The 27,542-nt window shown below is 57.9% G+C and overlaps 1 protein-coding gene across 1 annotated transcript; it reads right to left on the reverse strand.

Moving 5' to 3' along the window:
* Nucleotides 1-1,123: 1,123 nt before the first annotated feature.
* Nucleotides 1,124-27,542, reverse strand: XKR7 (XK related 7). The gene is made up of 3 exons (XM_008256299.4): nt 26,196-27,542; nt 8,031-8,233; nt 1,124-7,160 (listed from the first exon to the last, which is right to left on the reverse strand). Exons 1-3 carry the CDS (start codon nt 26,768-26,770, stop codon nt 6,205-6,207), a joined length of 1,734 nt encoding a protein of 577 aa, XP_008254521.3. The 5' UTR covers nt 26,771-27,542; the 3' UTR covers nt 1,124-6,204.

Raw genomic sequence — 27,542 nt, forward strand, 5'->3', positions numbered from 1 at the left:
AAACTGGGACTCTACCTGCACGGGACAATGGGAGCAGGCGGACGGTGGTTGGGAGAGGCCATGTGGGCCGGGCAGGGGCAAAGCTGAAGACGAGGCTCAAAGTAGGCCCAGTTTGTGAAGAGTCAACAGGAGGACGTGACCCTTCCCCTGCAGGTGCTGAAGAGTCGCAAGGGGTTCTAAGGAGGGAAATGCCACGGCCAGCTTCCTGTCCCAGGAGGGTGCATTACAGCAGTGGTCCTTAAAGAAAGGTGCTCACGCGCCCTTGCTCCAGAATCCTCTGGAGAACTTTGAGAATGTGGAATCCCAGGAGTCGGAAGTCCACACGCACAGCAAGCTCCCTGGGTGGGCAGCATTGTGCACTGGGACACTTGCCCACGTCTGAGTGCCAGTTCAAGTCCTGGCTACTCGGCTCGCGATCCAGCCGCCTGCTGATGTGCCCGGGAAGGCAGTGGATGGTGGTCCCTGCCACCGGGTGGGAAACCCAGATGGAGTTCCGGGCGCCTGGCTTCAGCCCCTGCTGCTGTGGCTGTTGGGGGAGTGAACCAGTGAATGGAATCAATCAATCAATCAATCTCTCTCTGCCTTTCAGATAGATAGAGATAATCTTAAAAATAAAAATAAAATAAAACAAAGCAAGCCCCTTTCCCACAAGTGATTCTGCAGCACTTGAAGTTTGAGAGCCAGCACTGCACAGGAGCAGATCTTTTAGAAGATGGTGAACTCTGGAGGGCAGGGAGTGTCTCTGTTTTATAGCTTTGCTGTTCACTGTGCCTACAATTTTACCTGGTACCTTGTAGGTGCTAAGTAAACGTCTGTTTTACTGAAGTGAGGAACTTCAATCTGGGTCCTGATTTTGTCACCTCTGATAGGTATGCCTCCACCCTCATCACTTTTTTTCTCTTATCTGTAAAATGAATTTGGAGATCATCCCTAGAAAGGTTGGCCAGGAGATTGATTGGTAGAGGTGCTGTCCAGTCAACAGGGAACTTTGTACAATGTCCTGCCCTCTTCCAGCCGGTACCTTTCTCTCTTAAAGGAGCCCCTAGATTGTCACAGGAGGCTCCTCTCCCACCACTCCTTCCCTGGTCCAGAACAGCCAAAACAATAGTAGGCAAGCAGCACATACTGAAATGACTTTTAATATCTCATGTCGCAGCAAAATTAAAAATATACAAAAAGTCTGTGGCGTACAAAAAAGTCTCAGTCCAGAAGCCCCAGCTTGGGGCCCCTCCCCCTCCTGGGGGAAGTGCGGAGGGGCTCAGTGGGGGTGGGGGTTGGGGATGGCACAGACATTATAAATACAGGAGGTGGGACCGGGAACTGGAAATAGAAGTGGGCCAGGTGGGGACTGATTGGGGAGCGGGAAGGGTCACCCGGAATTGTGCTGAGGGAGGGGAATGGCCCCTCGGGCATGGCTAGTGGTTCCTGGAGTCGGGAGAGAAAGCGGAGGGGAATCAGGGCGGGGGTGTTCTGCTGGGACCCCCAAAGACCTAGATTCTAGTCCCACCCTGCCACTAGCTGGCGGTATGACAGGCTGGCAGCTTCCCATCTCCAGGCCTGCCCCTGCTGTCCCAAAGGACGCTGGGTGACCAACCCACTGAGCATCCGTGGAGGCAGGAAACAGTGCCTGCGAATGCTTCCGAGAACTCTGTATTACACAATCCAGAATGTGGATTTTCTTTGCCTCCAGACCCTAGAAATGACCTCCAGGCCATGGCGGCATTCACTTTCTGCAATCAGAAGCTTGGCTTGAGTTACTTTCATGTGGGAAACTGAGTTCTTCCTCAAGGAATGAGGCTTGTTTGGAGGAACGCCAGGCCAAACTCCCGAACCGTAGGCTCTTCAGGGGCAGAAGGACCAGGCAATGGTTCCGGTCCCTTCCTGCTCTCTGGGAAACCAGTGGGCTTGGGCTGTGTTCGTCCCAGGCCTTTCCAGGTTTGGCAGGACAGCCCGAAGGAGACAGGTGGGAGGAGGGTCACGCTCAGTCTAGGTGGAGTCTGGGATCTGGGGAGCAGGGATCATCCCTTTGCCCCACCCCGTGCCTATTGTACCCCTCTTTGTCCCAGGTGTGCCCCACGCAGATTATTGGTGCCCTGGGGCCCCCACCCCTTCAGCCTGGCCTAGGGGTGCCCTTGTAGTGATTGTGCATAGAAAGAAAGGCCAGGGTTGCTGAAAAGGGAGGGGTGGGAGAGGCAGAGCACAGGGGCCCCCTTGCCCGGGGAGCTTCCTGTCTCCAGCAGCCAGGCCAGGCCTGGGCCGGGCCCTCCTCTCCCACTCCCACATGTTCTGCTCCAGAGTTCTTCCTCCCCTCGCCTCTCCCAGGAGTTCCCATTCCCCTCGGCAGCTGGAATGGCTGACTCCCCCCCACACCCCACCCCCAGTCTCAGAAGCCTCCCTGGCCAGGAACGGGGACCCAGGCCCCGTCCCTGTGGCTGCCCCAGTGGCTTGGCTTGGCACTCACTCGGTCCTTCGTCCGCAGGCATCACAGAGCACCTCAGTGCAGGTACCGACTGCTCGCCTCCCTGCAGGCCTACCCCCAGCTCAGTCCTGGAGGAGGCAGGTGGGGCAGCTGGGCCTGCCTTCCTTCTCATCCTGCACCTGGGCTTCCCTTCTCCCTACCTGATACAGGTTCCTGCTAAACTGAAGACCCCAGCACTCCGGGGTGGGGTGCGGGGTGCTGTAGCCCTTACCAGGTGATGGCTCCCAAACCAGGGACCCCCGGACTCCCAGACTGACCTTCCTTTCTCAGCTGAGAGAGCAGTGGGGGCAGCTGTCAGGTGGTACGAGTTTAGGGTTGGACTAGCAAGGTCTCAGGGAGCCACTGCCTCTGTTCCTGACTTCCCTGGAGGGGTTTCCAGAACCATCTCCACGTTTTGATCCAGAGACCCAAAGAGGGCCAGATCTGAGTGCCCAGTTTGGCCAGCACCGTGCTTGGCCAGCACCGTGCTTCTCAAAAATGTGAACCTCAGTGCCTGCAGGGAGGGCACACGTTCTCCTGCTGGTCTCAGTCTCCACCACTCCCTGCTGTCTAGCACCTCCATGCCTCTCGTTTTGAGTTTGCGATCCAGGCAACCGTGCCCCACGGCGTCAGGCTTGCATGGCCTCCAGGCCCGGGTGAGCTCTAAGAGCTGCAGAGCCTCTGCCCCAGATAAAATCACCCCTGGGTATTCCCAGGCCCTGCGCCCTCACCTGGAGACCTGGGTGTTCCCCAGCCTCGGCCTCCTGGCCTCTGCTTTCCCCGACTCTCACTGGTGACACGCCCTGGGGGACACAGGTGTAGCAGGTGAACAGACTGGGGGGCGGGCACCTAGGAAGCCCCTCCTGCTGGGGAGGGCAGAGTCTGTGCTGCTCAGCCGGGCGATTTACAAGGCACGTGGCAGGTCGGAGCGTGCAGGTGTGATGGGCGCATGGTGACCGTGAGAACAGTCGGCAGCCCAGGGGGTTGGTTTGAGGTGGGGAAGCTCAAGACAATGATGGGAAAGGGGACACAAGCGTCCTAGGCTAGAGCTGCTCGGGGGCAGGGCTGGACCTGCCTGGCCCTTTGGTTCCAGGGGTTCTGTTTTGGCAAGTTCGATGCACTTGACTCCCGCCTATGTCTGGGAACCCCCTGACGCCGCCGCCACCGCCCCACCGTGTGATCTTGGGCAAGTCCCTGGATCTCGATATCACCTGTGTGTAATGGATGGGAGGAGCAGATGGCTTAGGGGACCCCAAGGGCCCCCCTTCTGGCTTGGGGCTCTGGACCCCTTCTCACTGCTAGTCCCCTTGGCGTCCTGGGAGGACGGAGCTTCCAGGCTGGGGTGGGGGGCGGGGAACTGGTTCTGGCAGGGGAGAAAGCAGCTGAGGTAGATTGTGTCACAGAGAGGAGACAGTTCTAAGGGGAAGGGCCCTCCCCCACGTCACACGGGGAGCAGCAGGACGACAGGTGTGGGCACAGGCCAGCACGCTGGAGGACCTCAGGCCTGGGAGGGGCAGGGTCCAGTGCTCCCCAGAGGAGGAGGCGCAGAATGGGCCGGCAGCCCTCTCCCTGGGGTCCTTGGACTGCGACCACATGTGGGACTCGGGTTCTTTCTGGCCGAGGCCCTGAGGGAAGGTTTCTAGCATTGCAATGATAGGGGCAGGGGGTGGAGCAGAGGCCAAATACATGGCTGTGACTTCTCTGCAAGCCTCACGCCTCGCCAAGCACTGCCAGCTCATTCTCCTCCCAGGGTGCCCGGGTGCCTCCCGGAGCTGCTCCCGGCTGGAGATTGTCCACTTTTCCTCCCAGCATGCTGGAGAGAGGCACCAGCAGAGAGGCCGTTCCAGGAACTGCCAAGGGCGGCTAGCATGCTGCCTCTGAGCCTGCATTGGGTTGAGGGCACCTTTCTTGCAGGGGTGTTGCAGGCAGGGGAGAAGGTCAGGGAAACCACACAGGGTGCAAACTCTTGGCCAAGGTCAGCCCTGGAGAGACAGCTGGACCTGGGGCCCCGTCCCCGAGGTTCTGTCTCATAAAGGCTTTGAGGAGTGTGTGACGGACCACAGAATTCGGCCTCTGAAGACAGATTTGGGCAGAGGACAAGGTGGATGGGAGAACCCAGCCAAGCAGGCCTGCCATGACCTCGGCTTCTCCCAGCCCCACCACTCCTGAGCTCCCCAGGGCTCGGGGAAATGGACAAAAGAGGGAAAAGCATCCTTCTGTGTGGGCAGGAGAGACGCACACCCTGCCTCGGCCAGTGCCGTCTGCATAGCTACCGCTGGCACCGGGACTGGGGTGGCCTTGCCACTGGTGAGATGTGTGCTTGTGGTGCTGGTAGTTGGCGGGAGAGGAGTCCTGCCCCCTCTGCCCTTGGAGTCGCTTTTGGCAAATCCAGCACCGGTCATCACCATTTGCTGTGGCGTCCAGGAGCCTGGGACTTTGTGAGACTAACTGCTCCTCTGGGAATCCCATGGGCGGCTGAACCAAGGAGGCCTAAGCGCTCCTCTAATTTGCATAGTCTAGGATTCTCATGGCCAGCCTTGCCCCCCCGCCCAGGTCTGTGTCTGTCCTTAACACTCGCTGCTGTCTGCATCCCGTCTAGGACTGGCTGTCCCAGGTGCGGGGACGAGCCCTGGGAGAGTTCAGGCCGTGGGAATGGGACTGGGGTGTTGTCAGATGGAAGGCAAAACAAGTCAGTTTCCCACACGTCGCCCCAGGGAGCCGCATCTGCGGCACGGCTGAGAGCCAGGATTCACGTCACGTCCCCAGAGCTACGTTTTCTCCAGCTGGGAACAGTTGGTAGCAGAAATGTCTCAGGGGTCCTTGCAGGAAGACAGCTGTGGACCAAGGTGGACAGGGGCCTAGAACTCCCACAAGCCCCAGAAGTCTCTTGGACACTCTACTACCTGCCAAGTGTTCTAGAACTTCCTCGAGAACCAAGCATGGCTCTGGAGCAGGAAGACGATGGAGCCTCATCTGTTGTGGGCCCAGACCAAGTGTCTTCCTCGCATTTTCTCTGCTGGGCTCCAGGCCTTGATATGGCAGAATGTTCCAGACGCTCATCCAGAACAAAGATTGGCTCCTGGAAACTTCCCCCGGACATGTCTGGAACCTCAGCCCTGGTAGAGCCCCTCTCAGGAGTCTGCCTCCCTCATCACCCACACTCTGGAGTGCAGGTTCCCCTCCCCCACGCCTCCCCCGCTTCAGACCTCTGCCAGCCAGGACCCCTCAGGGGTCTGCCCCCCATCCATCTCTAGCACTGCCTCCTACTCCATCTCCCACCCACCCCAACTCCCTCCGTCAACTCCCCTCTTGCCCCAGCTGCAGGCCTCAGACCCTACAGAAACTGTGCCAACCCTACATATAGCCCCTCCATCCTTCCCCGAGGCCTCCTCCCCGCCCCCACATACCCCAGTGAGGAGCACAGGGTCTAGGTCATGGACCCTAGACAGTGCCCTTTTGCCTAGCAGGTCACCAGGGCCGAGCCGTGAGCAAAGCCAGGCAGGAGAGAGGGTATGAGGCCCCATGGAGTGGGGCAGCTCACGAGGGGTGTAGCACCAGTTGTCTCCCTGGGGAATGGGCCACAGGGCATCGGGCCAGGCCTTCCAAAAGGCTGCCCCCCCACACCCCGAAAGAACCGATGATGGGCCACTCCCCCTTAGCTTGGTGGCCTTGAAATTCTGGGCTCCACAGGGTGGTGGTCGATGCGGGGCCAGCCAAGCCCATGCCTTTGTCGGGGAGACTGTAGCCTACACGGTGGTCTCATACTCCAGCAGTTCCTGCGAGGTCCCCACGCTCCGGTACTGCACCCGCGGTGTAACCGGCGAGGAGTACTCCAGCGCCAGGATGGTCTTCCGCAGCCGGCGGTCGATAAAGTGAGCGTCCCACGCCGGGTACTTCTTGCGAGGCAAGTCGATCCGAATGACAGGCCCCTCTGTCCGCAAGGCGTGGGCCACTGGTGTGGGCGGCAGGCCGGGCCGCACCTGGAAGACAGGTGGTGTGGGGGTCCCGGCTCGCTCACCCCCCACGGAGGCCCCATCCCGCTCAGCGCCTGTAGTCCTGGGCAGGGACCTCGGGGGGCTTGTGACAGCATCAGCCGGCGGCCCACAGGGCTCTGGGGACTCGGAGAAGATGCAGCCAGCAGCCTGGGGACCCAGCATGGGCCCGTTGGGGTGCAGGAGGCAGTAATAGACACACATGAAGAAGATGCCAAGCGCGAAGCTGGAGGCCACCACGCAGACCAGGATGAGCGAGCGGAAGTCGGTGGCGAAGTTGCGGCTGGAGTACCAGAAGCCGGTGAGCGCAGCGTTCTCCAACAGCACGAGGCAGTGGTAGAGGGCCATGCGGCGGCGGCTGCGGCCCTCCTTGACGTTGAACCAGCAAAAGATGTAGATGATGCCCACCACCATATTGTAGATGATCTCTTCCCACTTGGACGTGCAGAAGTCCGTCTCGCCCTGGATGACCCAGAAGGTCATGACGCACCAGTGCGCCACGATGAAGATGCCAAAGTAGAGCTTGTAGACACTGGCGAACAGCGCGAAGGCCAGGCTGCGGGCCGCGATGCTGAACAGGTGCCACAGCACCTGGGCCACCGCGCCCTTGTAGGACAGGGGCCGCTTGTCGTCCCGCGAGTCCCGCAGCACCTTCTGGTAGGAGGCCAGCGTCCAGGCCAGGGACACCAGGGAGGCCGAGGTGGACAGGGCTGCGGAGACAGGGCGGGGGCGGGGTGGGCTGGGTTAGGGGCGGGTCCAGGTTGGGGTCTGGGGAGAGGGGGAGGGTTCCGGGTCAGGAGCTGGGTTCCGAGGTGTAGGGGAAGGGGCTGTGGAGGATGGGGTTAGGTGAGGGTAGGCAGGGCTGGGTGTTCCTGTGAAGCCGGGAGCATCGGGGGGAGGGTGGGTGACTTGAGTCTCCATAGGGTCAAGTCTAGTATGGGGCCATTAGGGGCAGGATCTTGGTGGGAGGGTGGGAAGTCGGGGGTCCAGGACTCTGGGAGTGGAAGAGGAGGGGGGTCTTGATTAGGGCATGGAGGAGCCAGGAGGCGGCCAATTAAGATATCGGGGGCCCCAGGATGGGCGTTGGGTGTGGAGAGGGATATGTGGAGCTGAGCAGAACTGAGGGTGGGGTGGGACCCCTTGTCCTGGGCCAGGGACTCATAGGGGCCTGGGCAGGGACAGCATGGGCACTGCAGCTGGGGGGACACTGAGGGGCTGGCCTTGCCTTGTTGGTGATGGAAGGAGTTTGGGGAAGGAGGGGATTGGGAGCAGGGCTAGGCCTGGGAGGGGTCCCCAGCGCCCCCGGTGACTAGGGAGACAGGTTCTCTGGTAGCTGGGAGGCAGGGGGTCCCCAGGAGATGCCTGCTGGGACCAGAACAGCCTGGGGATGAACAGGCCAGGGTCTTCCCCGAGGGCCAAGGTGTGTTGACTTGGCCAGCCGGGGGTGGGGGAGGGAGACCAGTGAGAACAGGAGCCTCCGGCGGGCTCTCCTACCTCTGAGGGCATCAGGGGACCTAGGGTCTTGCGAGGCCTCCCCCAACCCCGCGTGGGTGGGCTCTGTGGCGGGGAAGGAGGCTCACCGGGCAGCAGGTCGGGCTCGCCGCCGCGGTGCAGCAGCAGGCTGAGCTGCAGCACGAGCTGGGGCGCGCTGCGCAGGAAGGTCTCCAGCAGGCGCAGCATGCTCACGTCGGCGCTCTCAAACAGCATCTGCCAGTAGAAGTGGCGCCGCAGCCGCTCGCCGCGCCAGCGGCTCTGCAGCCCCAGGTAGAGCGCGCGCAGGTACCTGCGGGGGTGGGGGGTGGGGCGGAGAGCTCAGGCTCCAGCCCGGGTTCTCCATGCGCGCACCCTGCGGAGCCACCCAGCCAGGGAGCGCAGAGGGCGACAGGCGGACGAAGGGGATCACCCAGGGCTGTTGGGGGAGCTCACTGGCTTCGAGCACTGGCAGAAAAGAATCCCTGAGCGTTTATGGCCGTCATTATGGGGCCAGCTTTCTGTGCTCGGAGCACCCTGAGCCTTCCGCAGTCCTGTGATCAGCCCCATTTCACAGAAGGTAAGGACACTGAGGCCCAGAGAGGTGCCTCATCAGTCCAAGGTCACACAGGAAGTAGTGGAACCGGGATTCTGGCAACAGCGCCCACCCGGTAACCACGAGACCACACTGCCTCTTCCTGGGAGCCTTAGAGTTTCGCAGGCGTGGAATTCTTCAGGGACAATATCTGGTGCCAGCCCCAGTTCTGTTGTCACCTGGCCTGCTCCCTGATCACACCTGTGAGTGCCCATCTTTCAGCACAGGGCGTGGGGAAGCTGCTAGGAGCCCCATTCCCCTGGATCGAGACTTTGCTGTTGATGCTGCTCCTGTCCCTTCTCCCGACCACCTCAGGCGCCCCCTTCTCCACTCCCATCCGAGCACCCAGTGCTCTCCCTCACCCCTGACCTTTGCACCCGCTCTTTCCTCTGTCTGAACACCCCAGCCCTCAACCCCAGCCCACCCCACACCTGGATGATCCTTGCTTTCTTCTAAGGAAGCTCTCAGCTTTCTTCTAAAGTCCGGAGTTCAAATCCTAGCTTTGCTTCTAGTGAACTGTGACCTTAAGCAAGACCCTCTCTGAGCCCTAGAGAATCCCTCCCACAGTGGCTGTGAGGGTCCGGTGGGTGAGAAGCATTTTGCACACGGAAAGGAGCAGTGCCCAGGCACCAGTGCCCACGCGCATCTCAGCCCTTCTCCTCGCCCAGCAGCTCTGCTGCACACTGCTGCAGCCACAGTCCAAGCCCCCAGATGCCCTGATTGGCAGAGCAGGTGCAGCTTTCCCTGAAGTCATCGAGGGCTCCTCCGACGTGGCCTCCCTCAGTCACTGAGCACGGGCAGAGGGGGACTCCCAACAGAGTCTGTGACCCTAATGCCTGCATCTGAAGTTGGGGAGCCCAGAATTTGGAGGTCCATTCCCAGAGGGGGAGTGCTGGCACGCCTGGGACATGGTTTGGGAATCAGGACCAGCTCCAGTCATGAAGTTGTTATTGCCAGCTGAAGGCAGGGACCAGGGAGCTCCCTGGAAGCTGGGGCCAGCTGATATCCATAGTGTCCCTGACTGAGTATCCTGGTCTCAGCAGCTGTGTGGTCCCCTCTGGGCCTCAGTTTCTCCATCTGTCAGCCCAGACTCTCACCCTAAAGTGTGGCCAAGGACTTCCAGCGTGGGGTGCTCCTCCTGGCACACGTCAATGGGATCGACACACCCTCAGCAGGATGCATCACAGAGCTGGTGGCCAGGGTGGGGAAGGGGCTGGGCCCTCAGTCTGGCTTGCGGGCAGAGCTGGTATTTGCTCTGCAACGTCCAGCCCTGTGCGTTCACACCTGCTGTGCTCACACTTCTCAGGGTAGGAGGGACTCCCCCAAGGCAGGGCCCTGAGCATCTGAAACCTGCCCCATCATCCTCTGGCCGCTGTCTGCACCTTGCAGGAGCACTAAAGCCAGAGCCCTTCATTCCCACAGCCGCTGGAGCTTGGCCACCTGCTCTGTGCCAGGCATGGTACCCTCCTGGACCCCGCAGTGCCAGGGGAGCCAAGACAGGAGGTGAAGCCGATGTTCTGGACCCCAGAGAGATGGATGAATGTCTGGGGGAGGGGGTCAGGGAAGACTTCCTGGAGAAAGAAGTGTTTGCTGTCCGTTTTAAAGTGCAGGTTAGCATCTGAAGGCACACAAGAGGTAGGAGGGCGTTCCAGGCGGAAGGACCTGCTGACGCCAAGGCATGGACGTGTGGGAGAGCGTGGCCTCTTGGGGTGGCTGTGGCTTGCTGGACCTGGACAGGAGGGTTCTACTGGGTGGGGCAGAGCAAACTGGGGCTGTGAGGGCATCCCATTCTGGACGGGAGAGTTCCGATTCGATTGTGAATGTGTGCTCCTTCCCAGAAGCAGGGGTGATGGGGTCAGTCAGTAGCTCAGGCAGCCCCTCTGGAAGTCGGCTAGGAGGAAAGCCAGCACAGGCTGGGGTTTGGTCCAGGCCTGCAGTGACAGCGCTGAGCCAAGGCGGGGGACCAAGGTGGAGCAGAGAGCAGATCTGGAGGTGGCCAGAAGTGGGGGTGAGGGAGAGACCACGCTGGTCCCCAGAACTCCTGAGGGGCCCCCAGATCCATTCCCTTCTCCACTCCTGCAGCTCTGGCTTTGAGCAGGGAGAGACCAGCTGGCCCAATGCAAAGGGGCCCGGGGAGCTGGGGGAGGGCAACACCCTGGAAGTTTCTCTCAGGCTGGAAGACCATCTGTTTCCAAGCCCGGGTCAGCATGAGGGAGGCCCCGGCCCTCAGCCAGCATCCATCACCATTGACAGCCCGCCTGCCCACCTCCCCGCCCACTTCCACCCCCTCCTCTGCCAGCTCCCCGCTCACCGCAGACAAAGGGCTCATGCAGCCCAGGGCTGCTGCGGGCAGGAGCCTGGCCAGAGAGGAGGAGAAGCAAGGAGGCCTCTGCGTGCCAGGAGCATGGGGTTGGTGGAGAGAGTGGAGAGACCGTGCTGCAGATCGGGGGTGACAGGCCTGGGTGCTGCCTTACTCTGCCCCTTTTGGCAACAGGACCAAAACCGTGGCTGTTCCTCCCAGCTGCCACTGAATGCTCCCTGCCAAGGGCCTACGAGATCTTCATGGGCCTAGGAGAATGTTTGAGGCCCTAAAATAAATTGGCTCCAAAACATAGGGAAAAACTGCAGAATCAAAATTAATAAATGTTTAATTAAATGTCTGCAAAACAGAACATGATGTCAGCCAGTCAACTGCAATTTGGCTTTGATTGGGTTATATATAATTTACATTTGATGTGGCTACATTTTAACATGCTTGATAGATGTGGAGCCCATGGATGTCTCAGGCCTGCCCGGGACACGCAACCTCATTTCTCTGGGCTTCGTTTCCCCTTCTCTAAATTGGGGCTGGCACCTGTCATCCTGGCTGCATCCCAGCCACTGCAGGGAGGGTCAGAAAGGCAACTTGGCAGGGTGCTGGGCTGGTGGGCTTGCGTCAGTCCCGCTGCGTGGCCATAGGTAGTCTCTGAGCCTTCCCTCTTTGTTGTGATAGATCAGAAAATAATTTGTAAACTGTAAAGGGATGGGCACGTGGAGGGGAGCACACACTGAGCTGGGGTCTCTGGCTCCTCCCGACTCCCTAGCATCTTTCCTGAAACCTCCTCCAGGAAGCCTGCCCCATCCCACCTCCCACCTCCCACCGAAAGAAAGTTGATCTTCCCCACGAATGGAACCCATTGAAAAGGATGCCTCCTCTCAGGGAAAGGACTCCAGACTTGAGGAGCAGGTGTGCACCTGCTCTTTTCCAAAATGCATGCCCGGTCCATCCATCTGTCTGCTGTCAGCACCTAGTGCAGGCCACTGCCATCTCCTGCCCGGATGACCACAAAGGGCTTCCCTGTGAGCTTTCTGCATCTGCTCCTGCCCCGCCACAGAGCAGCCCGCGGGATATTCTAAACGCTGTCAGATCATGTCATCCCCTTCGCGAGCCTTCCAAGGGCCTCCCATCACACTTGGAATAAAACCCAAGTGTCTCCCCTTGGCTTGCAGACTCCTAACCATCTGGCCCTGCCTGTTTCTCTGCCCTCATCTCAAGCAGTGTCCCGTTTGTTCCCAGCACTCTCGATGCACTGGGGGCCCCTTGAGCCCTGCCATGGCGCCTTTGCACCTGCCGCTTGCTCTGCCAGGAACACCCCTTCCTTGGATCCTGCTGTGGCTGACTCCTCATCAGTTCACGGTACCTTCTTGGAGAGGTCTCCTGGGCCTCCCATCCCACGTTGGCACCTCCCCCCTCACCATATCACTGCTTCTGTCCTCCTATTCTCTTCTTGACATACACTATGAGGAGATCTCATTCATTTACTTACACATTCATTTTCTATTCTACCACATGGCTCCTTTGAGCAGTCTCACCCTGGGACCTTGCCACTCTGTCCCCAGCATCAGGCAATCAACAGATATTTACTGAATGAGTCGGTGAGTGTGTGCCTTGCCCACCTGACCGTGGAGGGTCCTGGGGCTTCTGCCTGACTTTGTGGAGGCAGGACACCCTGCCGGCTCCTCTTGTCCTCGCTGCCTCATCTCTGTCCCTCCTCCAGGAAGCCCTCCCTGACAGTCCCCCAGCCTGGTGAGGTCTCCCCTCTTCTGACAGGTCTCTGACTTTAGCTGCCTGAGGCCCGGTGGGAGTCAGTGCCCTTCAAGCTCACAGAGCGCTGTTGCCGTCCCATTTTCTGGATGAGGAAACAGAGGTGCCAAGTTGTCTGGTTTGGATCTAATTTACAGACTCTCAGTCTTGGGCTCAGAGAAGCACGTCTGGGAGGAAACTGGGAGAGCAGAAAAGTGTAAACTGCTGTGGGTCGGGTGGGAGCAGAGAGGAGGCGAGAAGCCAGCCGGGAGGGTGTGGACCCCGTCTCTCCCCAGCCCTGCCTCTGTGAGCAGGCAGCAGCACCAAGACGCGGATGGCAGCTCGCTCCCTTTTCCCCAGGCCCCTGCCAGCTCCTCCCAGAGTCCCGGGCTCCTTTTCCATGGGCAGAAGGAGGGGCGGAGGATGAGGGGGATCTGAGAGGCCAGGGAGCTTCTGGGCCCAGCTTCTGGATCGGGGCTTCCGGCCTGGACCACAGCGGCCACTCAGTCCCACCTGGGCCTGAGCAGGGCCCCGCTGCTGCTTCTGCTGTCAGGTCCGGGTCACTGCATCTGCCTGCCTGTGCCCGGTCTGTCCCTTGACTGCAGGGTCAGCTTACCCTGTCCATTCCTCCAACACTGTCGGTACATCTGGTTGTCACTCAGGCTCACCCTGCGACCCTGGGTTTGCCCACCTGAATGTCCCTGGGATTACGGCCCATGTAGTCTCTCGGATGCTATGTCTGGCTGTTTGCCTGAGCCTGGGATCTGGGGTCAGCCCATCTGCCTTCCCCTGGAGGCTAGGACCTGCAGTTGGTCAGTCCCCAGGGACATGGCTCTGCTGCCTCTCAGTCTGTCTGGGTGCTGCCGGCCCTCGGCTGCGTCCGCCTGCTGCTCACTTGCCGGTTTGCCGGCCGTCCGCCCCTGCCTGCCTCTCTTCTCCTCGACTCTGGGTCTCTCTCTGTCTGTCTGCGTCTCTCACGTCCTCGGCTCCTCCATCTGTTGGGCCCGCACTTCCGAGTGTGTTCTCGCCCCTCCCCACTCCCCCTCACAGCTCCCGGCCAAGAACACGCGGCTTCCAGCGGCTCCCCCGCGCCTCTCGGCTCCATCCAGGAACAGCCTCCCCGCTAGCAGCTCTCGTGCTGCGGCAGGGGCAGGGGCCCAGCCCTGCAGGGTGGGCGTCGTGGGGCAGGGCCGGCCTCTAGCAGCTGCACCTGCCACTACTCTGCAGGTCTGGGGGCACGGTGTGCGGCAGTCTGCGAGGATGAGGAAGGTGACAGTTCTGTTCCTGATGGCCAAGCAGACGGACGGGCTGTGGGCCTTTGTATGCGTGCTAACGTGCGGTCCTCACTACTGATCTTTGAGGGGAGCTGCAGTAACACAGCAGCTTAGCGCCGTGTGACTTTAGAACTCAGACCCGGCCCATTCTCCACGGCCCCTGGGCCAGAGGAGGGATGGGGGAGATCACCAAGTCCCACCTTCTTTTTATCTCCCTGTCACTCTGGCTGCTACCCAGGCAGCTGCAGCCGTGCACGGAGAGTGGGCAGTGCGGCCACCCCTGGGGACCCCGGCTGGACATGAGGGACTGAGAAGCTTCCCTGGGGATTCTGTGGTTTAGAGAGGACAGGGTGGGGAAGCGGTGACAATCATAACGGGGGGCTCCGAAGACCCAGCCGGTTCCTGGAAAGTCTGACCCCTCTGAGTCATTGGTTCTCACTCTCACCAAAGGGTTTCCTTAAAACCCTCCACCCTGCCCACCCAGTTCCGATATCACCGAGGCCAACAGCTGTCCTGAACCAGAGGGCATCTCTCCCACTAGTGCTGGCATCACCAGCCTGGCCCACGCCCACACTCTCCTCTTGCCCACGGCCCGAGGGAATCTTGTCAATTCCCAGGTCAGGCCAGGCCACTCCCAGAGCAAAACTCTGCACTCCGGCCTCCCTCACACACTCCACAGCTACTTCTGTCTTGCGTCTCCGGAGCACACCAAACTGCCCAGCCCCAGGGCTCTGCCTGGAAAGGCCTCCCTCCATGCATGCCCCGCAAACTCTCATTCTTCCCTGGTTTTCTCTGGTGCTTATTGAACCTGTCCCCAGGAGACAGAGGCTCCCAGAAGCTCCTGTGAGAGGGGTGAGATCACAGGGCCGGCCTCCTTGGGGAGGGGTCTCTGCTTGCCCCCCTGAAAACAATGAACCACTCATCATCCACCTTCCTCGCGTACTTTGCCAAAATCCTCGCTGCAGCCCGGTGGATACGGTTCCCATTTTGCAGATGAGAAGACCAAGGCCCAGGAGAGGGAAGGCTCCGCTGCTGTTTGCTTCCCTGCTGTTCAGCAGGAGCTGTGCTAAAATGCTGGTGGACAAGACATATCCAGCCCATCTCAGCCTAACGGGGAGCTGGGCATTAATGGAATCATCACATCAACATCAACACAGACTTGTTGTCTGGGTTCCAGATGGGCTCCAGACAGGCTTCGGCGCTCTGGTGCTACAGAAAAAGGGCCTGGCCCGGCTTGGCAAGGGCGTGGCAGTCAGGGCAGGCTTTCTGGAGGAGATCAGCCGGGATCTGCAGCAGGCACAGGACTGGCCAGTGAAGGAGGTAGGGGAAGCCATACTGCCCAACGTCCTGAAGAGGGGGGCAACAGGAAGGGGTCTGAACGGCCGTAGCTCCAAGACAGCTGAGGTGGGCCTGGGTGGGTCCTGATGGGAGCCACAGGAGGGTCTGAGCCAGCCGTGACGGGAGCAGACACCACTTCTGCACGTTGGAGGGAGCACTCTGCGGTGGGGAACAGAGTGCAGGGCCCTGTGGGAGGTCAGCATGGCACAGACAAGGGGACAGCTGCCCACACACTTCTCGTGTGTTCAGGGAAGTGACCCGGCCAAGCAGCCAGAGCGTCGGGGCTGGATCTCAGACCAGGGCCGACCTCCAGCTGCGTCTCACCGTGGGGTGAGGTCCCGCTGAGCCAGGCCACAGACCCGGCCCACAATGTGGGCTTTCTTCAACACACTGGGTCCCAGATGCACAGCTACCGGCCCCCCCCGGGGGGTGTGGCCTCTCCCCTCTCCCCATCAGCTACCCCTCAAGGTGGAGCACTCCTGCAAGGATGCTAAACAAACAAACAAACAAACAAATAAAAGGACCTTCCTGGGGCCTGCATTGGAGCTGGGCTAAGCTGCTACCTGCATCCCATATGTGCACTGGGTTCAATTTCCAGCTGTTCCACTTCTGATCCAGCTCCCTGCTCATGTGGCTAGAAAAGCAGCAGAAGATGGCTCAAGTGCTTGGGCCCCTGCACCCCTGTGGGAAGAGACCCGGATGGAGCTCCTGCCTCCTGGCTTTGGCCTGGCACAACCCTGGCTGTCGTGGCCATTTGAAGAGTGAACCATCAGATAGAAGATCTCTCTCTTTTTCTCTCTCCCTCTCCCTCTTCCTTTCCCTCTATCTCTCTCTGTAACTCTGCCTTTCAAATAAATAAATAAATCTTTGTTTTGAAAAGCCCTCCTGGGGTTGGCATCCGAATGAGTCACAAATGTCAGGAAAGAGCGTGAGTTTACACATTTGGCTGCTGCCTCCTGCAGCACTGGGAGCCAGCGCCACCTCCTCCTCAGTAGCCCCCTGCAGTCACAGTGCCTCTTTTTTTTTTTTCCTGGGCCAGGGCCAAACATTTCCCAGCCACTAATTTTAGGATCTGGCTGAAAAGCTGGGACCCCCTTCCCTCGCATCAGCTCCCAGCCAGGGCTGCTGTCTGCCCAGCACAGGAGCAGGTAGCCCCTGGCCAGCAAAGCTTCTGGGCTGAGGCTCGGGCCTCTCCTGCAACCCATGACATAAGTGCAGCCAGCTCTCTGCCCTCTCTGGGCCTCAGTTTCCCCGTATGTGAACTGGGCTGGTGAGATGGGTGCAGAGCGGAGATTAAAACCTCCAGCCCAAGGCCGTAGGTTCCCACCCCTCCCTGTTCCTGGTGCCCCAGCATGGGGGTTGGGAAGCGGAGAGTCAGCGGGGCAGAGAGGTTAGAGTTCAGCCTCCTGGAGGGATCTGGAGGTGGCTGGGAAGAAGCAGCACTGCTACCGCTCCTGGGCGAGGTGGGAGATTCTCCTTGGCGGAGTCAGGGTCTCCAACCCAGCGCTCAGAGGACTCAGGGACGTGCGAGGGTGTCCCGTGTGACAAAGCTGCTGGCCACCACCGTCCCGGCTAGGGAGGACTTCAGCCCAGCATGGCTGGGGCACCCGTTTGTCAAGAAGAGCTGGAAATCAGGATACTTGTGCAAAAATGGAAGGAAGACCTTTCTCTCTCTGTCTCTCTCACTGTCTATAACTCTACCTGTCAAATAAAAAAAAAAAAAAAAGAAGAAGAAGAGAAGAGAAAAAAAGAGTCCAAGGAAGGAAGGAAGAAAGAAAACCTGAATGTGGAAGTGTTGGCAACTAATTAAGAAGTCATTACTCTTTTTCTTGCAGGTGTGATAAGTGTTATGCATTTCAGTTGTGTTTGTTAAAAAGCCTAGCTCTTTAGAGACATAGTGAAACATTTACAGATGCAACCGTTTGATGTCTGAGATTTGCTTCAAAATTACACAGAAGGGCAGAAGGAAGGTGGGGTCTAGGCCTCTGCTCTGCAACACCCACACTTCCGACACATCCACGTAGGGTTGTGCAAGTCAACTAGGGGCAGGCATTGGCCTGGCTGTTAAGCCCTCGGTTGGAACACTCAGATTCCATATCAGAGTCCCTGGGTTCTAGTCTTGTCTTTGTACCTGATTCCAGTTCCGCGCTAATGCAGACCCTGGGAGCCTGCGGTGATGGCTTAAATACCTGGGTCCATGCCGCCCACATGAGAGACCTGGATGGAGCTCCTGGCTCCTGACTTTGTCCTGGGCCAACTCTGACTTCTGTGGGCATTTGGGGAGTGAACCAGCAGGTAGATGGGTGATCTTGTCTATCTCTTTCTGTCTCTGTCACTGACTTTCAAATAAATACATCTTAAAAAAAAAAGAAAATATAGATACTCTTTTTAAAAATGTGGGAAAATCATGCATCACAAAGTCCCAAAGTCAGAGCTACAGGTTCTCAAAATTCTCCAGCTGACGCAGGGGTCTCTGCTCCGAATTCCCTGCCCAAGTCGGCCACCTGTCTCCGAACACCTCTGGTAATGCCGAGCTCACGCCCTGGGAACAGCCTGACTGACAGGGTGACCTTGCTTGTATTCGAAGGACCCTGCACTGTGGTCTGTTCCCGCACCATCTCTGGAGCCACAGAACACGCCTCCTTCCTTGATAGGAGGCCAGTGGTGATGGTTACTGAGATTTAGGGCCCCCAAGGCTCCTCTCCCACCCCCACCTTATTATTAAAAGCCAGGAGGATGGGCTGCTGCTTGGACCAATAATGATAGCAGTAGCAGTGTTTTCTGAACATTTACTATGTGACAAGCCCTGTGCATGTCTAGGATCTCAAGACATGTTTCTCAGGACCATGAGGGGTGGATATTATCACCATTCCCATTTCATGGCGATGCAGGAGCTCACCCAGGGGCACGCAGCCAGGAGGTCACGGTGCCTCTCTCTGCACCACTGCCCAGAGCGCTCAGCTGCTCTGCTTCCTTGTCCAAGTCCTGGGGAAACTCACCCAGATGCTGGAGCCCCTAGTGGGCCTTTACAGACACAGCAGTTCATGTCAACATTTATGGAGCACCTGCTGCATGCAAAGAACTTTCTCCAGCTCCTAAGTCAGACACACTTGTGTCCTCCCAAGAGCCCAGCGTTAGGTGTTCCTGCTACGTCTGCTGCATTTCCATTGCAGGAGCCCCTGACAGTCGAAGGCACAGGGCACAGGTGTCACTGACCTCAATGCTGTGCTCACCAAAGCCAGGGGCTTCCCACTGACTCAGACCACCAACCCTGGCCCAGCCACCACCAAAGCCTGCTTTGACAGACTTTGCATTTTAGGAACGTGCTATAGGTTTGCCAGAGCTGGCTGGGCCACTTGCTATGGGGTACAGAGAGGCACAGGAACAAGGCCTCAGCTCCACCACAGGTTTCTGATCCATGTGGGTGGGCGATCACTGGGCCTAGGGCAAATCTGAGAGGAAGAGCCTAGGAGGTTCCCAGTGGACACTTCATAGACAAATAGAAAGCCCAGATATTTTCCTTCTGCTTTGCAAAGTAATGCAGGATAGGCTGTTTGGCAAGAATACATTTGACTGGCAGAAGGTAGCGTAGCTGGGTGGTTAGCATGTGGGCTTGGAGGCCTGGCGGCCTGGCTTCCTAGCCTGGCTTTGCTGCTCACTCACCGGGAGGCCGTTCCTCTCTGTGCCTCAATTTTCATGTCTGAAGAGGACAGACGATATGAGCTGCCACAAACTGAGTGCTGCTGGATGCTGAACGCCCTGCAAAGTGCACTTCACTAGGGCCATTTGCATAAGAACTGTTATTATCCCTTTCACAAAGGAGGAAGCTGAGGCCCAGAGAGGTTAAGTGACTTGCCCAAGGCTACACAGCTCTTCATCACTGCACTCCCACCCGGCAGGATTGTCACAAAGATGAACGTTCTAACCTAAGTCTTAATAAGTGGTAGCAATAATTTCCAGCAATACTTGCCTTTTTAAGAACAAGTGAATGTACACATGTATTTCTTGGTTAATTAAAAACCAGAGGTCAAATCTTCAAGCAATACAGAAAACTAATTAGGAAGCAGAAACGTGCCTGGCCCACCCATGCGTCCTGAGAGGCTGTGAGCCAAGGGGAGGTGTCTCAGTGCCCTTTCTGTGCTGCCTGAGTTCCAACAAGAGCTCGTTCACAGACAGATGAAACAGCCCAGCAGTTTCTATCTTAGACACAAGATGACTTTTGCCTGGCTAGGGAGGGGGCGGTGGGGGTCAAGGGGCAGAGGGTGGCGTGGGTTTGCTCAGAAGAGATGGCATTTGAGCTCGGCCTTCAAGGATGGGCAGAATTTCCCAGCCTGGGGGAGTGGGAAGGGGAACACAGGCCAAGGACACATGGCAGGACCGAGGTGCAGCAGGTCTTCTGGGGGAGGCGGCCACGGTCGTCCGTGCCAGCCTAAAGCTCCGGGGGCGGAGGGCAGCCAGGGCTGCCTGTGGGCTCCAGGGTGGCAGGGCCAGGTGGACGCAGCCTGGGAGGAGGGCAAAGTGGGCTGACAGTGGAGGCTGAGAAGATTTTCCCTAAGATCTCCCCAAGGAGGAATTTGGAAGCCCAGACAAAGGCCCCATGGCCATGGTGAACGGAGGGAGAGGCCGGCAGATCTCAACCTCCTTCCTCTCTCCAGGGACCTTCACCCCAGCTGCCGGGGTTCAAAGCCATTTCCTGGCAGCCCTCCCCTCCCTGGCTCCCCAGGGCTTCTCCTGTGTGGTCTTTATAGATCAAACAGGGGACGCTGGGCCCAACTGCCGCCTCTGAGTCTGTTAGGAGGAGCTCTAATGGCCTGTAGCAGCCGGAGGGGCAGGCAGAGGAGGGCGGGGGAGGGTGGAGAGGGGTCTCCCAGGAGGTGGGTGGGGAGGCAGTCACAGCAGGGAGGGACTTTGTGGCTGGTCACAAGGTTCGTGTTGCAGCTGTGGACTGATGAGCCCAGACAACATCTTAGCCACGTAACCAGTACACCAGAAAAGACACAGCCACTCACTGGGGTGACGGGGAGTGGAGTGAGAAGCGGTCTGAAAACCACCGTGGACTCCAAGCCCCGGGCTGTTTTATGCACAGCACTGCAAGAAACAGTGGGAATTGGTCATGGTGGAGCACTTCCTGTGCCCCAGCCCCTGTGCTCACACAACACTATCCCCCCGCCACCCAAGCCACAACTCCAGTATTAGAATGACCATTTCACAGGTGAGAAAATTAAGACACAAATTATGCCACTTGCTCCAAATCACAGCAAGTGGCAGATGCAGGAAACACTGATCCTAGAGAGTGGGTTCTGGACCCCCACCCTCTGGGTCCAGCAGAGCAGCTGAGGACCCGAGCAGGAAAGGGAACCCATCCACACAGCCTGCGGCAGACCCCTGCCCGCCGCACTGGGGCCTCCGCAGGGACCTCCTCAGGGGTCTGCAGGCTGCCTCTGGCCTCCTTCCCGTCCACCTCCATCCAGCAGGCAGAGTGGACGGCATAAACCTAAGAAAGACCTCGCTCCCCACCCCCCAGTCAGGCTCTCCTGGGCATCCTGTGTCTCAGCTGATGAGGCCCGGCACGACCTGGCCCCTGCCCACTCGCCCACCGCCATCCCCTACACTCACCCCTCGCTCTGCTTCTGCCACTTGGTCTTCTCCCCTCTCTCTTCCTTCCCTTTGCCTGCTCTCTCCCTTCCTAAGACCTGCCCGCAGCTCCCCCTCCCCAGGTCAGCCCCCTGCCCACATGCCACCTCTTGCCCTAACCCCCTTATTGAAGTGCCACATCCTCCTCCCTGGCACTCTGTAGCCCCCTGCCCCAGTCTCCTGCCCTGCTTCATTTGTCCATTGCACTAATCACCATCTGGCCCAATACATCTTATATTACAGATATTTTGTTTGTTGGTCTCCCCATTAGGCTACTGAGTGCCAAGAAAGCAAGGGTTTTGTCCTGCTCTCTGCTCTCTCCCTAGCACTTGGAGCAGTGTCTAGTATATGGCAGGTGCCCCATAAATATCTGCGTAAAGACTGCAGACTAAATGAATGGCTGCCTGTCACTGGCCCCACGCTCCACAGGGAACAAAGCCCAGGCTGGTGGCAGTAATCATTGCCAGTGGCTCACAAGCACTTCATGACAGGACCAGCTCTTTTCTCAGCCCTTGGTAGATAGACACTATCCCACTCGAAACAATAGTCCCTGATTTCTAAGGGACGAGAGATGATGTGGCCCAGCAAGTTCACATGTAAGAAGTAGGAGGGTCAGGATCCAAACTGAGCATTTCAATCCAGAGTCCATGTTCTTAACCATGTGCCAAGAGCAAGAGAATGGCTCCTTCCCAGAGGGAGCCCAGCACGTGCCCTGCATGGCTGGCAGGGTCAGTGCCTCTCCGGACCGCAAGGCTTGTTAGGATGCAGAGGGAACCGTGCTGCAGACTAGACAAAGAGGGGGGACAGATGGAGGACCCCCAAAGCCCAGCTCTCTCCCTCTCTCCCCATTTTGGGGTCCCCATAACCTGACAGCCTGGGAGGAATCCCATGCCAGATCAGCTCCCACTAATTGGCTTAGCAATCCATGCTTATCCAGGCAGAGCTCATGCCCAGTGAGTCCAAGATTAGGGAAAGCACGATTCATGGCTTACTGCTCTGCTGCCCACAGGGTCAGAGGAGACGGAGGTAGGACTTTAATTGGCTTAACAGTCCTCAGTGGCTTAACAGCTCAAGGGGGTGGGAAGGAGGCAAAGGGGTGAAGACACAGGCTGGTGTCCAGGTAGAGCCAGCTTCGTGCCCCACAAAACGCCCTGGCCCCTCTCCTGGGGACTATATCCAAAGCCACTGAGCTTTGGGATCCCCTGATGCAGCCAGTGTGTGGTGCCAGGGAGAGAGCTGGGCTTAGGAGCTGGATGAGTCTGGGCGTGCAACCCATCTCACTTCCTCGGTGGTGCCTCTGTGCAAGTTACTTGACTTCCTGATCTGATTAATGGGTATTTCAGTAACAGCAGGGGGAAGGCTTCTGGGTGAGATGAGACCACCTGCTTCTACTACCTCACTCAGGGACTGTTGGGACATGTGGCTGTGTAGGGTTCTTAGGGTTCCCTCCCAGCTTCACCCTCTTCTGGGCTTCCTTTTAGGTATAAAATAATAAGAGCTTTTGTATTAAAGGACCTTATCAATGGTGCAGAGCTAGATCAAAGGTTATGTGGAAGACGGGCCCATGGATATGTTTCCTTCTGTTAATACTACTTTCGAGAACTCTGCAAATTGGGAGAGTTCGCACAAAAATCCCAGATCCCCATTTCTCTTGAGAAGTCAGGACTTGAAAACGCTGGGTCCACAACTTCTCCTGGAACCCTGAGCTGAAGCAGGCAGTATCTTCCTGTTGTCTAGGACATTGCGTGTCCCCGAATGTCCTCTTGTTCCATGTCCCATGTGCTTGGTTTGTTACCTTCCTGGCTCCCCAAAGCAGTTGCACTTTTGACTTGGCATTGTACAAGCCTAAGAATTTTCCTGTTACCCTGGGCTGGCCACTCAGAACAACCATGGGAGCATTTCATGTGGTGAGCAAACATGTGGTGCTAACGTTGCTTAGTTTCTAGGAATGTCAGCCCCAGTGGCTTTTCTAAACCTTCTCTCTATTTCCTCCCATTGGATCAGACCCTAAGCCATGTTGGAATCCAGGGCTTTGAGGGCAAGGTCTAGAGGCTTTAGCTCTGGTAACAGACCTAGAGTCAGAATTCCAGCTTGGTTGATGTGACCTCATGTGGACCTCTCACGTCCCATGGCCACTTCTATGACATTTTTGCTCCTAACTGATCACAGAATGTGAATTTGGAGAGGACAGTCTACACTCCATAGTCCCTTTCCAGCTCTCTGCAGTTCTGAGCCCCACTTTTCTAAGTACTCAGTGTTCTGGAGGAGAAGGAAGCACCCAGCAGGCCACTAACTTGGTTCAGAACATCTCAGGAATGAAGGCTTGTCAGGAGGCAGAGGGAGCAAGGCTGTGGCCCTGACAGAGAGGGGGTATTCAAGAGAGGGCCCCCCAGCTGGTGCCACAGCTCACTAGGCTAATCCTCCACCTAGCAGTGCTGGCACACTGGGTTCTAGTCCCTGTCGGGGCGCCGGATTCTGTCCCGGTTGCCCCTCTTCCAGGCCAGCTCTTTGCTGTGGCCTGGGAGTGCAGTGGAGGATGGCCCAGGTTCTTGGGCCCTGCACCCACATGGGAAACCAGAAGAAGCACCTGGCTCCTGGCTTGGGATCAGCACGGTGCAAGGCAGCAGTGCGCCAGCCACGGCGGCCATTGGAGGGTGAACCAGCGGTAAAGGAAGACCTTTCTCTCTGTCTCTCTCTCTCTGTCCACTCTGCCTGTCAATAAATAAATAAATAAATATTAAAAAATAGAAAAGCACCAAGAGAGGGCCCCCCAAAATCTAATCTGATGACTTTAGGGTGGTACAAGCAGCAGCCAGAGCCCAGCACCATGCCAGAGAGAAAGGCATGTCTCCTTTTCTCCTGGCCAAGGTCATCAAATCTAATCTTCTCATTTCACACTCAGAGAAACTGAGGCCCAGAGACAGGAAGAGCTTGGTGCAAGGTCATCTAGCAAGCTAGTTATGAAGAAGTAAGACTCCCGACAGTGCCCCACCCCCTGCCCGGCACAGTCCTCACCACACTGCTTCCCATCCTTCCCCACAGAGCTCAGCTCCCTCCCCACTTTCCACATTCTTATCTCAGCACAACAGAAGCCCTGACTTTCTATCGTCCTGGAATCTCGGAATCTCAGACTCATAATTCTTTGTGCGTGGGGGACATGTTAGTGGCAGAATTGCAAGGTAGATAAATTGAACTGGGGCTGTGAAGGCAGAGAGTCCTAAGTCCCAGCTTTTCCAGTCCCTAGCTATGTGACCTTGGGCAAGGAGGCCCCTCTCGTAGCCCCCAGCCCTTCATCTGTCAACCAGGAGTTATAATGCCAGCCACATGCTAAGACTATTAGGAGGAATTCAGAAGATAAAGCTGGTAAAAAGGCGACCAGTAGGCTTGGCTTAAAGTGAGTGCTTAATAAAATAATTGCTTCAGAACTGTAAATTAGGGACTCAAGCCTACGTCATGCCTAAGTGAGGTGGCCCAGCTGTGACAAAGGGAAGGGCAGACAAACTGGAGTCCCTGAGTCTCAATTGTTACAGGCCTCATACTGCTAGATTCAAACGTTTTGCACAACTCTGGGTTTTAAAAAGTACTATTCAAGCCACAGGAAGTACTCCTGTAAGACCAAATTCAACTTCACAGCCGTTAGATGGTTTATTCATGCAAAATCATCTCATCCTGAATCCCTCACTTTATAAATGAGGGAGAGTGGAAATGGCTCTTTCATCTGAGCAAGCATCCACTCAGCAGACCCTCAGCCATTTCCAGCCGCTCCCCTGGGACCCCCTGCCTGTGGCCATTTTTTGCCCTATTTGAGGGAAACTGTTTATGTTCAAGAAAGAAGAGAAGCATTCATTTCTTGTAAGTGGATTCTGAATGGGGGAGGCAGGTAACCAGTGAGTCAAGGGGCAGTTGGCCCACTTTAGGTTGAAGGGAAAGGGGAATGAAGCTTTGGCTACCAAGAATAGGAAGTTACCATTTCAGAATCTAAAAATATCTCTCACCATCTGTCCACTCGGGCACAGAATGATAAATGCAGATTAGTTCCTGGATGTAGACATGAATATTTTTGTGTGTCCAGCTAATAATCATAACAACAATGCCTTGTGTAGCTAGAACTCCACCCCCTTCCCCCACCCAGGGCAAGCTAGGTGGAAAGTACACATCATCTTGGCAGGCACGGATGGGGAAACCAAGGCAGAGGAAGAACTGACAACCCAGCAAGGGTGACACAGCAAGTGAGCAGCTGGGACAAACCCTGGGAGTCCTGTTTCCAACCCTCAGCCCAGAATGGAATCTTCTGAGTTAAGCAAAAATGTGTTAACAAGTAGCAGAATAAATATAACAGAAATAATCACCCTGTGTATCTCCAGAGTGACTTCTTCCATGCTTCCCCCACATCTGTTGCCATCGTGATAACTCATTACATTTCTGAAACAGGAGACAGTCTCAGAGTCCTCATCTAGACCTTTCCCTGATCACCCCAACGGGTCAGGAAAATGTGATGGTAAACCAGCAAGACGCAAAATCCAGAGAGTCTCCCTTGTTTCACAGGTGAGAAAACTGAGGCTTGGAAGGAGGAGGGGGTCTGCTCGCCTAAGAGCACACAGGAACTAAGTCCCTTTTGTCACTGAGTGGTAGAGCCTGAGGTGCTGGAGCACCTTGGAGTCACGGGGAGTCCTCTTCTCCTCAATTAACACAGCACAGCAGGCACCTTGAATTCTGGCAGAGGAAGAAGCCTGCAAGTGGGCAGCTTAAACAAAGCCTCAGCTTCTACCTTGCTGTCCTAGGGTTAAAGGGAAGCTGGTGGCCTTTGAATCTCAGATTCGAGATTCCAAATTCCCTTGGCCCTGTTGGAGGGAGAGGGCACTGGGGGAGCCTTTAGGAAGCTGGAGTCAGAGAGTTTCCAGTTGGATCTAGCATACACTTTCCCAAAAAGCCCAAAAAGTTTAGGCGGGATATTCATTTGGCTGCCTCAAATTCTGTCTCTCCTGGGAGGTTGGGACTGGGCTGATTCCAAACTGGGAATGTTTGGGAGCAGGAAAAGACTTCTGAGAGCTTTCTAAAGCCTGGGCTCGGCACTCAGACAGGAGTGGGCCAGAGCTCAGGGCCCTCCTCAGCCACACACCCCTCAGATCTCTCCCTCCTGTCTTACCCCATCACCTCCTCTCTTGACAGCCAAATCAGTGCCAATGGCACTGGGTTGGTCAGGGTTTAGGGGCAGAGGTCAGGAGGAGCTGCAATGAGGGGAGGGGAGGTGGGGCGGGGGTCAGGACAGGAGGGGGCCTGGAGAGGTCAAAGCAGGGCTGGGAAGGCTGCTGCCCTGGCCACCCTCCACTCCCCCCCCCCCACTCAACCCTTCCACCTGCTCTTCTCCTACCTCCAGACCTGGCCGAGCTGCAGGAGGTGGATGAGGGTCTGCAGCAGCCAGACGCAGAGGCGGCAGCAGCGGCGGCGGTAGGTGCTGGCCGTTGAGGGCGCGGGCTGGGGGCCCGGTTCGGGGCTGCCTTCTTTGGTCCTGAAGGCGGTGGCGCTGTCCTTGGTGCTGATGGCGGCTCCGCCTGCACCGCTGTCCTTGGTGCTGACGGCGGGTCCCGGGGCCCCCGCGGGCTCGGTGTAGTCGTAGACGAACCAGCGGAAGCTGAGCAGCTGCACGACCAGCGAGGGCAGCAGCACGAACAGCAAGGTGAGGCCGAAGTAGGTGTGCTGACCCTGCAGGTAGTAGGAGGCCGCCAGCCACAGGTCCGTGGCGCCGTCGGAGAAGAACACGAGCAGCGCGCACAGCACCCAGCAGCAGTCCCGCAGCTCGTAGCGCGGGCCCGGGCCCCCCGCCTCGGCGCCTCCGGTCACCGCCGCCGCTTCCCCGCGCCCGCCCGCCCCGCCGCGGACCCCGCCGGCCGCCCCCTCCGGCCCCGGGCCGGCAGCGGCTGCCGCGCCATCCGACTTCGCGGCCATGTTGGCGGAGCAGGCGGCGGGGAGCGACTTCCGGGCGGCGGAGGGGGTGCGGTGCGCGGCGGGGAGGACCCTGCGCGGGCGGCTCCCGCCTCCTCTCCTCCCTCCTCGCTGCCGCCTCCTCCTCCTCCTCCCTCTCCTTTAATTATTCATCCCTCCCGGCGCCGCGCCACCCGGTACCCGCCCGGCGCGCGCGCGCACCGCCTCGGAATGGGGCAGCCCTCCGGAGGGGCGGGAGAGGGGCCGGGGAGGGGAACGCGCCCTCGGTCACCTCTGTCCTTCCTCGGGAGGTGGGGCCCCGGCTTCTGGCTTTGCGTGTCTTACCTCCCCCCGGACTCCACTTCCTTTCTTCTTGATGGGCCCCCTCCCGTCCTCTCTTCTTCCTCTGATCTCCTGTGTTTACCTCCAGCAGCCTGGCCGGCCAGGGGTGGGGGTCAGGGAGTTAGAAGTAATTTGCTGGGGGCCTGGCTGCTCCGGCGGACCCCACAGCAACCCTGTGGCAGTCGTGCATGGCGAAAGCAACCCCTTCCCGGTGACCCTGGTGCTTGGTACAGTGCCACCCCATCGGTGTTCTTGGGAGGTCCCTTTCCTTATTGTCTCCGTTTAGAAGCAGCGAAAATTGCCCCTCTGAGAGTCGCCGCCTCTTCCTCACTCGCCCTTTTCCTTCTCTCAGGGACTGCTCGCTTGTGGTCACAGGAGGTTTGGAGAGCAAGGGAGGGAAGGGACAGCATGGGGGCAGAGAGGCAGAGAGCAAAAACTGGGTGGGCAAAAGGGC

Source organism: Oryctolagus cuniculus, chromosome 11 (assembly GCF_964237555.1).
Source record: "Oryctolagus cuniculus chromosome 11, mOryCun1.1, whole genome shotgun sequence".
Lineage (NCBI taxonomy): Eukaryota > Metazoa > Chordata > Mammalia > Lagomorpha > Leporidae > Oryctolagus > Oryctolagus cuniculus.